Raw genomic sequence first — 12,714 nt, 5'->3', positions numbered from 1 at the left:
AAAAAATGTGTACATTAGCACAGACTAGAGGCATTACTATATCAAAGAGTATCTGTGTCCAGATTATGCACAATAAGAATCCACATATTCTGAATAAGCAGGTAAAGCTCTTTAAAGGCATTCCCTATATTTAGACATTTTTTTTAATCAGGAAAAGGGTTGGTTACATATATTTAATGCAAAGAGTCCCTTGTGCTGGTGTCATAGTGGACATTCAAAGTCCTCTGCCCCCCTCTTCCATATGCTGTGGGGCTCAATATCACTGGACCTGTGACAGACACGCATCAAGAGTGCAGGCTATGCCAGCCCTTTCCATCCCCCTCTTCCATTCATAGACACTGTACTACAGCTTCCATCAATAAAATGTGATCTATAAATGAAGGAGATGGACCTTTCATTCATCCAGCCATCCACCAATCATAGATCACTTTCCATTCATGAAAGCTATAGTACAGCTTCTATGAATCAAAGAGGTGGGCGGAAAGGGCAGGCATAGTTTTTTGCCTTTAACTTTCTATTAAACCAAAATCTTGGTACTCTACAAACCCTCCAGTGTAAACACACAGCAAGGTGTGTTAAGGCCTCATGCACACAAAACTCGTCAAGTGTCAAATACCCAGAGCTTTCCCATTTTTGGACCACCATATGTGTCTCGTACAGCCACCAATACAAATGACTGGCTGTACATGGCCATACTTACAGTGTGTAAACCCAATTCACTTCTGCATTGGCATTTACCCTCTCATGCTGTATGGCGTACATCCTTGAACAGAAAAGTAGCATACAAGTAAATGGTTGTACTCGGCATCCCTGGCATGGGAAAGAGCCAGGGATTGTATGCTTGAGGGGGTTCCGCTAATACAGTGCATCCAGAAAGTATTCACAGCGCTTAACTTTTGCCACATGTTTTTTTGTTATGTTACAGCCTTATTCCAAAATAGACTAAATTTCTTTTAATACTTTGTTGAAGCCCCTTTAGCACCAATTAAAGCCTCAAGTAGTTTTGAGTATGATGCTACAAGCTTGGCACACCTATTTTTGGGCAATTTCTCCCATTCTTCTTTGCAGGTTGGATGGGGAGCGGCGGTGACAGCCATTTTCAGATCTCTCCAGAGATGTTCAATCGGATTCAAGTTTGGGCTCTGGTTGGGCCACTCCAGGACATTCACAAAGTCAGCCTGTATCCACTCCTTTGTTATGTGGGCTGTGTGCTTAGGGTCGTTGTCCTGGTGAAAGATGAACCATCACCCCAGTCTAAGGTCCTGAGCTCTCTGGAACAGGTTTTAATCAAGGATGTCTCTGTACATTGCTGCATTCATCTTTCCTTTAATCCTGACTAGTCTCCCAGTTCCTGCCGCTGAAAAACATACCCATAACATGATGCTGCCACCACCATGCTTCACTGTAGGGATGATATTGGCCAGGTGATGAGCGGTGCCTGGTTTCCTTCAGACATGATGCTTGGCATTCAGGCCAAAGAGTTCAATCTTTGTGTCATCAGACCAGAGAGTTTTGTTTCTCATTGTCTGAGAGTCCCTCAGATGCCTTTTGACAAACTCCAGGTGGGCTGCCATTTGCCTTTTACTGAGGAGTGGCTTCTGTCTGGCCACTCTACCATACAGGCCTGATTGGTGGAGTGCTGCAGAGATGGTTGTTCTTCTGGAAGGTTCTCCTCTCTTCACAAAGAAACGCTGGAGCTCTTTCAGAGTGACCATCGGGTGCTTGGTTGCCTCCCTGGCAAAGGCCCTTTTCCCTCGATCGCTCATTTTGGCCAGGGCGGCCCACTCTAGGAAGATTTCTGGTGGTTCCAAACGTCTTCCATTACGGATGATGGAGGCCACTGTGCTCATTGGGAACTTCAATGCTGCATAAATTTTTATGTACCCTTCCTCAGATCTGTGCCTTGATGCAATCATGTCTCGGAGGTCTACGGACAATTCCTTGGACTTCATGGCTTGGTTTGTGCTCTGACATGCACGGTTTACTGTGGGACCTTCTATAGACAGGTTTATGCCTTTCCTAATCATGTCCAATCAACTGAATTTCCCGCATGTGGACTCCAATCAAGTTGTGGAAACATCTCAAGGATGATCAATGGGAACAGGATGCACCAGAGCTAAGTTTTGAGTGTCATGGCAAAGACTGTGAATACTTATGTACATGTGGGTTTTTTCATTTTTTATTTTTAATAAATTGCAAAGATTTCAAATTAACTTCTTTCATGTTGTCATTATGGGGAATTGTTTGTAGAATGTTGAGAAAAAAAATGAATTTAATCCATTTTGGAATAAGGCTGTAACATAACAAAATGTGACAAAAGTTAACGCTGTGAATGCTTTCTGGATGCACTGTAAACATTCATGTGCACATGGCCTTAAGCTGTTAGAAACTGAATGAAACCCCAACTGTAGTCTTTGTTATCATCTTTGAAGGTCTTTAAAGTGATTGTAAACCTTATTTTTTTCAATAACAAACATGTCATACTTATCTGCTCTGTGCAGTGGGTTTGCACAGAGCAGCCCTGAATCTCCTCTTCTCAGGTCCCTTACTGGCACTCCTGGCTAAACTCCCCCCCCCACCCCCCCTGCTGAGTGCTTCCAAAGCAAGCTGCTCCCAAGTTGGCTCTGCGTGTCCTCACCCCCTGTTCCCTCCTCTCAGGCTTTTGATTGACAGCAGCCAGAGCCAATAGCTCCCAGTGCTGTCTCTGAACCAGTGAGGAGAGAGAGAGAGCCACTGCTCTAGTGCACATCGTTGGATCGAGATCGGGCTAAGGTTAGTAAATGGGGGTTGGAGGGAGGAGCTGAGCATTGAAGGTTTTTTTACCTTAATGCAGAGAATACATTAAGGTAGAAACCTTCAGCCTATGCAACCACTTTAAGAAGAAATAACTTCACATTAAATGTTCCATTACTGCTTGTTCAAGCAGAAGTGAAGTCTTTCTTTTGAAAAGTGGTGACATGCAGGTACTTAGATATGGCAAATAAACACAACCACAAATGCTGCAAAACATACAATAAATTTACATACACCCAGCCCAAAGGCTGAGACCCTTGTGCTGCACAGCACGGTGCCTTCTGATGAATGAAGGTAGAAGGTGTAGTAATTTACCTACTGGCGGGCACAAATAAGCGGCCACACCTTACCTGTTATTACCCTAAAAGAGCAGGAATCAGTGTATGGTTGTATGGTATGGGCTAGCCTGCGGTGCAGCACAACAGCTTACAATCTTAAACAAATCTACAGTATTCCCCCTCCCATAACTGGTCCTGTAGCACGTGCCTGAATATTCCTTCTGAGCAAAACGCCAGTCTGGCTTGAGTTTGTGGGATTTTATCAGCTCTCCAATGTGAAATGTCACTTTAAGTTGTGGAGTCCTTCCAATAATCAGTAACAACACTTGTGGCCTGACACAGAGACCCTAACTAACTAACTATAAGCCTGGATTCAGTCTCAAGGCGCCAACACTGAAATGAGGTGCGTGCACGATCTTACTGACCCGGGTCTGCTTTGTATTCGCTGGTGACTCTGAACAGAACAAATGTCTCTCCAACAGGCCTGCAATATTGTAGCGTATGCTGCGTTGTTCCTCGGCTCTCATCAGCTTCCTGGCAGCAATCAGCTTCACCCAGCTGCAGCTCACACAACCCCTTCATTCAGCATTCTCCAAAACATGGCTCCTGCATTCAGCATCGTCCAAAACATGGCTGCAGTCTCCTCTTCCTGTTCACTAAAAAAAACCCACCTCTTCATGAATATACAAATCTCTATGCAGTCTGAGCCTTTGTTAGAAAAATAGTGACATCTTGTGGCTAAACCGCAGAATGTCAGTCAAAACATCAATTTACTCCACACCATAATTTACTGCACACAAACAGTGTTCAAACAATGAGAGCTGTTTCCCCATCTCACACACTGGCCATAGAAGGGAGTACAAAAATCACAATGCTGCTGAAAACCTCCTCAGAGCCCATTTGTTTTGGTGGTTTACTATTAGTTATTTTATTTCATGTACTTATATAATGCTGTCAATTTATGCAGCGCTTTACATATATATTGTACATTAATATCAGTCTCTAACCCTCAAGGGGTTTACAATCTAAGGTCCCTAACTTACATTCATACACATACTAGGGCCAATTTAGACAGGAACCAATTAATCTAACAGGATGTCTTTGGAGTGTTGGAATAAACCAGAGTACCTCGAGGAAATGCATGCAGGCACAGGGAGAACATGCAAAAACCAGGCAGGAGGTGCTGTGGTTGGGATTTGAACCAACGACCCTAGTGCTGCCAGGTGGAAGTGCTAACCATTTAGCTATTGTGCTGCCTATGATAGGCAGCATTTGTATGGGTGACTAGCACCAGTGCGAATGACAGTGGCAGGAAACTGCTGATTCCTGCTGCTGCTATTTCTGTCTTCTGTGAGCAGCTAGCTGCAGCCACTGAGCCCACAGTGCATCCAGCAGCAATCACTGCAGGTAATTGCAGGATGGTCGGACAGCAACTGATGGCTGCAGCTGATGGGGACATTTCATTACAGTATACAGAGCTTGGGGACCGTATCTAGCTGCTTGCAGGTGGCAGAAACAACATCAAGAATCAGCAGATTCCTGCGGCTGTCATTAGCATCGGTGCAAGTCGCACTTGCAAATTCTGCCTAAATAGCTTAAAGTGGTTGTAAACCCCTTTACAATAAGTGTAATTTCTGTCTGTTGCCTGATTCCTCTGATACCAGCATGAGTCATGTCTGGCAATTTTACCTGACACCAAGAGATAAAAAGGTGACAGGGGAGGCACCTACAGGACACAGCCAATGATTCACAGCCTCAGCTCTGTTCCTGTGTGCTGTGTGAAGGGGGGTTGTCTCTTCCCTCCAATCAGATCTTAGCTCTCCTCAATGAGCACTGAAGATCTTCCCTCCAATCAGATCTCAGCTCTCCTCAATGAGCACTGAAGAGTATAACTTCAGCTTCCTGCCCCCTCTGCTTTCAGAAAGCGCAGACAAGCTGCATAAAGTTTGCACTTTGAATGGATGTAAGGGATAGAGGGTTATAGATAAAAAGGTACAACCTATGTAGGAAAATGTGTTTCATCTCTGTGTATCATCTGAGGCTAGTCACTTCACTGGGTATATGTAAGGGTTTACAACCCAAGTGTCAGCACAGGGGCACTTTAGGGTCATCTGAATGTAAAAGGCAGATTCAAACATATATGCAAAGTCATTAACAGAAAAAAAAAAAACAAGAGTTGGCTGACTTCCTTTGTCTGATTCTCTGCAGCAAAACCATTATGCAAGAATACTATGAAATTACAAGTCTGGTGCAAGAGGAAATAGCAGCTGTTCACCGGGAAATAATTAATGCCATTTCAAGTATCAACCCTACCAGAGAATATGAACACTTCATCCAGATGAACAGGTACTCAACTGATTTATGCCATACTAAGTAATGCCTATGGAATTATGTAATGACTACCAAGCAACAAAATGTGAGCTGGAAAATTGCATACTATTCATTTTAGTTGAGACTGTGGATAAATACCAACTTTGCATAAACAACCTGAGCCATTGCGTCAGGCTACCAAAACCGGAACAGGGAAAGTGTAGGAGAACTGGTGTAGCTACCAAGATTGGATTGCATGTTTCAAAAGTGAGACATTTGGTTGAAAGGGCAACTGTTCCAATTTTAATAAATCCGTCCTAGTTGGATCTACTGCAGGACAAAATTTAAATGCCTAGAATGTAACTTGCTAAAATCTGTGCTAATGGCACTGCTGACCTCAGTGTGCGTTAAAGTGTATCGAAACCCAAAACAAAATATGTAATATATTGAAACTTACCAGTCCTTGGTGTGGTGGCTGCATTAGTTTTATTATTTTCAAGCTTGTTTTACTTTATTTTCACCTGGTGATCATGCAAATCACACTTCCTGCCCCCTGGGTGGCTACATCACTCCTTCACTATACAGTATCTACGGAGGAAGCCATGGTTGTCACCCTAGGCTGCTCTCCTGATATGGACTACAAACATATCCATTTCTTTTTATCTCTGTTACATTGGGGACCAGACAATTGGTAGTTTACAGAAGACACCTAGGAAGGAAGATATTCAACAGGGTTGGTTCACTTTTTCAGAAAATGAAGTGAAAAGGTAAAGTAACACAGCACCCCCCCCCCCCCAGTCCCCATTGTACTTATCTCTCCGGGTTATGAGCTCTCAGTGTCAGTACCCACGCAGCCCATGTAATGATCCAGGTATTTGAAACCCCCGCTCTTCTTCCTTCTCTTTTTCTACAATGCTTTTTGGATGAATCCGTGGCTGCAGGAAATCGACTGATCAGTGCATTCTGACAGTGCCTTGAGCTGCTGTTAGATTACTATGTCCTGTCAGGGGGAATTAGTCCATCCACGTCTTTGTGTGGATGGGGGAATCTGTTGGTTTTTTATTCGTTCAGCCCTCTGGCTTCTGGAAAAAAAAATACCCATCTATGGCCAAATTAAGTGTACCAATGATGAGCAGAGTGGGGAGGGGGTTGTGATTTAGATTACCTTTTCATTTCTTATGAGTAGGTGAACTCCTCCTTTAAAAGAGAAATATGGCCAAAGCTCTTTTGGCCATACTTATCATGTGGGACACAAGTACACTTATTTGTGCTCTCCTGTGACCCAGATTCAGCCGACAGTGGGCTGATGTCACAGAGGTACTACAGACTCTGGATTATCTTGACAATAATGTCAGGATCCGACCAAATGCCTGACTGACAGCTGGTTCAGCCTCTCAGAACGCCACTGAGAGCCTGAGGCAGGCGCTCCCCTCCTGCCTGGCACTCCAATGAGCACTGAAGGGACAAAGCACAGAGCAGTGACTGACCCGCAGCAGCGGGATCTGTCACGGGCCGTGCACCTCGGACACGGCCGATGACAGATCCGAGTACCGGCTCCCGTTGCTGGTACCATGTGACCTGCTGTGACCAATCACAGCAGGTCACATGACAGTTGTATACAATGGATGGCTTCATTCATGATGCCATCCATTGTATACTAGTGCCTAGCTGTGAATGGTCACAGCTAATCACATGCACATGTCATGTGATTAGCTGTGACCAAATCACAGCTAAGCACAAAAAAAAAAAAAAAAAAAGCTGAATGAATCGATTTCATTCAGATAAATGCTTGCTTATAGCAAAGTAATTCTTTGCTATAAGCAAATTGTGTAAAAAAAAAAAAAAATACTGATCACTTCCCCAAAGTAGTACAGTGTTACTATGGTAACATTGTACTACTTTGGTCATAGTAAAATATGAAAAAAAAATCTTTAAAAAAAAAAAAATGTAATAAAAAATTAAATATAATAAAAAAATTTAAAAAAAAATATATATATTTTTTTTTTCATACTGTCACCAGTCAGTGTCCCTGTTCACCGCCATGCCAGTTATATGATGACGCTGTACTGCACTGGTGACAGTATGTAAAAAAAAAATAGTGAAAATAATTTTTTTAATTTTTTCATTTTCCGAAAAATTATGACATAAAAATACAACTTCAAAAAACTCGCCATTCCTCTTATGAAGTACGTGGGACTGTCTACTCTGCAAAAAGGGGTCATTTGTGGGATATCTGTACTGTTCTGACATTCTTGGACCTCAAGAAATTAGATTGGCTGTCAGTACTTCAGGATTGATCAATATTCAGATCTATACCATAGTTTGTGAACTCTATAACTTTCCTACAAACTAAATAATACATCCTAATTTGGGTTATTTTCACCAAAGACATGTAGCAGAATACATCTCGGCCTAAATTTATGAAGAACAATTATTTATTTGTAAACTTTTATAACAGAAACAAAGAAAAATGTGTTTTTTTTTCAAAATTTTTGGTCTTTTTTTGTTAATTTAGCAAAAAATAAAAACCCCAGCGGTGATTAAATACCACCAAAAGAAAGCTCTAGTTGTGTGAAGAAAATGATAAAATTTTAGTTTGGGTACAGTGTTGTATGACCGTGCAATTGTCATTCAAAGTGTGAGAGCGCTGAAACCTGAAAAATGGCCTGGGCAGGAAGGTGTAAAATTGCACGGTATTGAAATGGTTAAATTCCCTAGCACAGCCTTCCTCTCCTTCTTTGGGAGAATCAAATTATTGTATGTGCTTGTCAAACTCCTTCAGCCTTCCCTCGCCTCCCAATATAACCTTTTTGTAACCACTGGGAGAACAGCTAAGGGGGAATACTAGAAAGGCTCATTTACACTTGCTTTGACTTCAACACACATTAAAGCTCCTACTGCTTCAACATGCTTTTTTTATGTGTTTTTGAGTGGTGCTTCAATGATGCTTCAATGGTGCTTTGATGCTGCTTCAGTGGTACTTCGATGATGCTTTAGTGGTATTTCGATGATGCTTCAGTGGTGCTTCGATGCTGCTTCAGTGGTACTTCGATGCTGCTTCAGTGGTACTTCGATGCTGCTTCAGTGGTACTTCGATGATGCTGCAGTGGTACTTTGATGTTGCTTCAGTGGTGCTTCGATGCTGCTTCAGTGGTGCTTCGATGCTGCTTCAGTGGTACTTCGATGCTGCTTCAGTGGTGCTTCGATGCTCCTTCAGTGGTGCTTCGATGCTCCTTCAGTGGTACTTCGATGCTGCTTCAGTGGTGCTTCGATGCTCCTTCAGTGGTGCTTCGATGCTCCTTCAGTGGTACTTCGATGCTGCTTCAGTGGTACTTCGATGCTGCTTCAGTGGTACTTCAATGATGCTTCAGTGATTCTTCGATGATGCTTCGGTGATGCTTCAATAATTCTTTGGTGGCGCTTCGATGCTGCTTCGGTGGTACTTTGATGATGCTTCAGTTGTGCTTCGATGCTGATTCAGTGGTACTTCGATGATGCTTTAGTGGTGCTGTGATGATGCTTCGGCGGTGCTCCGATGATGCTTTGGTGGCACTTCAATAATGCTTTGGTGGTGCTTTGATGCTGCTTCAGTGGTACTTCGATGATGCTTTGGTGGCACTTCGATGCTGCTTCGGTGGTACTTTGATGATGCTTCGGTGGTGCTTCGATTATGCATCGGCGGCGCTTCAATGATGCTTTGGTGGCGCTTCAATGCTGCTTCGGCGGTGCTTCAATGATGCTTTGGTGGTGCTTTGATGATACTTTGATGCTGATTCGGTGGTACTTCTATGATGCTTTGGTGGCACTTTGATGATGCTTCAGTGATGCTTTTTTGAAGCTTTAATGAAGCTTGGCAGAAGCCCTGTGTGTGTTGATATCTCATACCCACAATATCTACAAAACAAAGCAAAGCTAAATATTTAATAAAAAGCCTCTGAAAAGCTGCAGGTGCTGCAAGTGAGCTTTGTCATAGACTTCTATGGAGGCTTTGAAGACGCTTTGAAGCACCACTAAGGCGACACGGGGTATAATATTTGAAGCACAGCAAAGAAAAGCAAAGCAAATGCAACATGTGAACAGAAATGTAAGCTAACTATTCCATACAGTGACAGGGGCTTTGATTGGTGTTCAAAGTGCTTTAAAAAAGCGTGTCCAATGCCATGTATTGAAGCTAATGTAAACGAGCCCTAAAGGGTTTTTTTTAAGCTGTAATCATTTTCCTGATAAAACAAACCCAGACTGTGAACAGGACAAGTCTTTGGGGAATATACTGAACTCTCTATTCATCACTGTATTTATCAATTATTTTATCTAGGTCAACAGTGAGCCTGCCACCTGTAGTGAGCTTTGATACAAGTTTACTGGAAGAAACCGATAACCTTGAGGAAGAGGAACTTCAGCTGAATGACCTGACGATAGAGAGTGTGCAGCACACGTATGTATAGATGAATATGTATAGGTGTGGCAGGGTGTGTGGAGAAATATAGAAGCTATGTAGGTTTGTAATTATACATATTTTGTGTGTAGCACCCTTCTTGTTAATTTAACAATGTTACATAAATGTAGTTCTTTTTGGCTCCTCTGTAATCATTGGAGCAGATGTTGATTTCTTGTGGCTGTTGTGTTTCACAAGCTGCAGGTTTGATTGCTCTCCACTGCCTTCTATAAGGTGCTGGAACATGGGGAGTGGAGCAAGGTAAATGGACAGAATGAATATTTATGGTGCAGCAGCCAATCCCTGGGGAGGTGGGCTCAGAAGATGGTTGAGGAGCACATAAATATTCTATGTTTTAGAACAGCAGAGTCTTCCTGTTGAAGAGATTCCACTTGTTTAGGTGGAGGATGGCTACCCCCTACCCCAAGCCGTTCTATTAAGTCAAGCATGTTGTGCATCGAGGTCCCAGCAGAGCAGAACCGGGGGGTACTACATCCAACAGTTTTTTCTGACACCTCGAAACTTCAAATAAGGATCCAGTTCCCATAGGCTCACTAGAAGGCACATGGAAAAAGCTGAACAAGAACAGCTGCTCCCCTGGCCCCATGAGTACTACTCTACTACATGATCCTGGTGACTGTGTACTATTTGGATAGCTGGGCCAAGTAGTCCCTCTCCTGAGGGGTTCATACCTCTGGCCTCCCCTAGTCTCTTGTGGGAAACTGTAGCCTAAACTGGGGTCTAATAGTTCCTCTGCTGAGGGGTTCATACCTCTGGTCCTATCTAATCTCTCATGGGAGGATTGTTCTCTGGGCTTAGTAGAAGATCTGTTCTTGAAGTTTGCAACATAGAGACGTCTGTCCTCCTGTTACGTTTAGAAGTTTTGGAGTATCCCATACTACCCTTCATCCCCTCCAAGTTATTTAACAAAAAAAAAACAAGAAGACATCCCCCTAGACTGCTTTCTGTGTCAGTGTGCCTGATCTGTGCTCTGAGTGTCTGGCAGCCTCTGCAATAGCAAAGGTTCTCTGGTCACCATCATCATCTTTATCTGTACTGTTTCTATTAGGAAGTGTACAGTTACTGTGCTTTTGAGCATCATCAGCCAGCAGCCTTTTCAGGAGTCATTTGAAAAAAACTATTCAGACATAGTAAATTAAACATAACTGGACTTTCTGACCAATCCTAAAATCTTTTACTCAGGGACGCTAAAAAGGGGGTACAGGTAGCCCTCATGTACCATCCCTGGGCTCCATCAGGATAGCAGGGGGTGCAGGTAAGGGACAGCTCACAGTCTACCATCTTCCTAACCCGAGCTTTCCCTTTCTGCTCTCCTTATCACCGACTACATCTTCCAGAATCCTCTGCATCTGTGGCATGGCCTGGTGGAGCTCACTGTATGAAAATCCCAGAAAATCAGCTGTGAGATGTGCAGAGGGAGCCATATCAATGGCTACAGAAAGGGCTCCAGGGGCCAGCTGGCACACCTTTTCAAGCTGAAACTAAACTCAAACTTCTGGACATGGGAAGAGCCCAAATATGAGCAGCAGGGGGCACAGTGTGGCAGAGGGTGCACAGTAACATAATGGGGGATTCAAGGGGGTACAGAATGTGGGGTGATGGGGGATCCAGAGAGCGTGGAGTAATGGAGGATGCAGGTGGTGAGGAATGTGGAACAAAAGGGGATACATGGGGTACAGAATGTAGGGTAATAGGGGATCCATGGGGAGAGGAATGTGAGGCAAAGAGGGATACATGGGGTGCAGAATAAGGAGTACTGGGGGATATAGGAGGTACAGAGTGTAGAACAATGGGGGATCCAGGGAGTGTAGAGTGTGGAGTAAATGGAGGATGCAGGGGGTGAGGAATGTGGAACAAAAGGGGATACATGGGGTTCAGAATGTAGGGTAATAGGGGATCCATGGGGAGAGGAATGTGAGGCAAAGAGGGATACATGGGGTGCAGAATAAGGAGTACTGGGGGATATAGGAGGTACAGAGTGTAGAACAATGGGGGATCCAGGGAGTGTAGAGTTTGGAGTAAATGGAGGATGCAGGGGGTGAGGAATGTGGAACAAAGGGGGATACATGGGGTGCAGAATGTAGGGTAATAGGGGATCCATGGGGAGAGGAATGTGGAGCAAAGAGGGATACATGGGGTACAGAATAAGGAGTACTGGTAATTATAGGGGGTACAGAATGTAGAACAATGGGGGATCCAGGGAGTGTAGAGTGTGGGGTACTAGAGGATGTAGGGAGTTCAGAATGTGAAGTAATGGAGATGCAGGGAGTGCAGGGTAGTGTGTGTGTGTGTAAGGGGTGCAGGGATATATTGTGAGATAGAATGAGGGTATAAATAGAGTAGCGATAAAAGAGATAGAGCTGAGGATGGTACAGGGTGCTGTAGATGGTTGATGATGCAGATGATGCAGAATGTTGGGGTAGTGAAGGATACAGTAGGTGTAGATTAAGGTGTGAAGAGGATGCCAGGCGTGTGAAGTGTGGAATAGTGTATCATGAATTAAAGAAGGAGTGAATAGGGCCACATTGCAACTGCCCAGCAACTGCTTGCAATGCAGGCAGTTGAACCGCAGTGGTGTGGGCTTTTCAGAGTTAAAACAGGTGGTGAGGAAGCGACATATCACCTCTCACCCACCTGTCAAATGTCCTTTAAAAAGCAATTCACCGCAAATCACTTTTTAAAGGCATGGCAAGCCTGCTACAAGTGTAAATGAATCCTTAAACATGCATACTAGGTTGCTATTTTACATTTAAATAGCTGTTACCAGCAGCCAGGGTGGACAGGAGAACAGAACAATGTCATCAGACCTGCCAGTTTACTCATGCCATAGTAGCGCAAACAATACAGATTTTAGATTTGGAGATCTATCATTTGACC

General features: G+C 43.7%; 1 protein-coding gene across 1 annotated transcript in view; it reads left to right on the top strand.

Annotated features, from left to right (window-relative positions):
- The window catches only part of FES (FES proto-oncogene, tyrosine kinase), a 248,334-nt gene that overhangs the window by 120,201 nt on the left and 115,419 nt on the right, over window positions 1–12,714 (top strand). The window contains exons 6-7 of the mRNA XM_089689378.1: window positions 5,280–5,417; window positions 9,697–9,816. Coding sequence (XP_089545504.1) covers window positions 5,280–5,417; window positions 9,697–9,816 — 258 coding nt within the window. The remainder of the gene's footprint in view (window positions 1–5,279; window positions 5,418–9,696; window positions 9,817–12,714) is intronic.

Source organism: Staurois parvus, unplaced genomic scaffold (genome assembly GCF_062004578.1).
Source record: "Staurois parvus isolate SC_StPar_1 unplaced genomic scaffold, SC_StPar_1.0 ptg000472l, whole genome shotgun sequence".
NCBI lineage: Eukaryota > Metazoa > Chordata > Amphibia > Anura > Ranidae > Staurois > Staurois parvus.
Note: the sequence above shows the minus strand (reverse complement) of the source record. Positions and strands in the feature narration are given on the sequence as shown.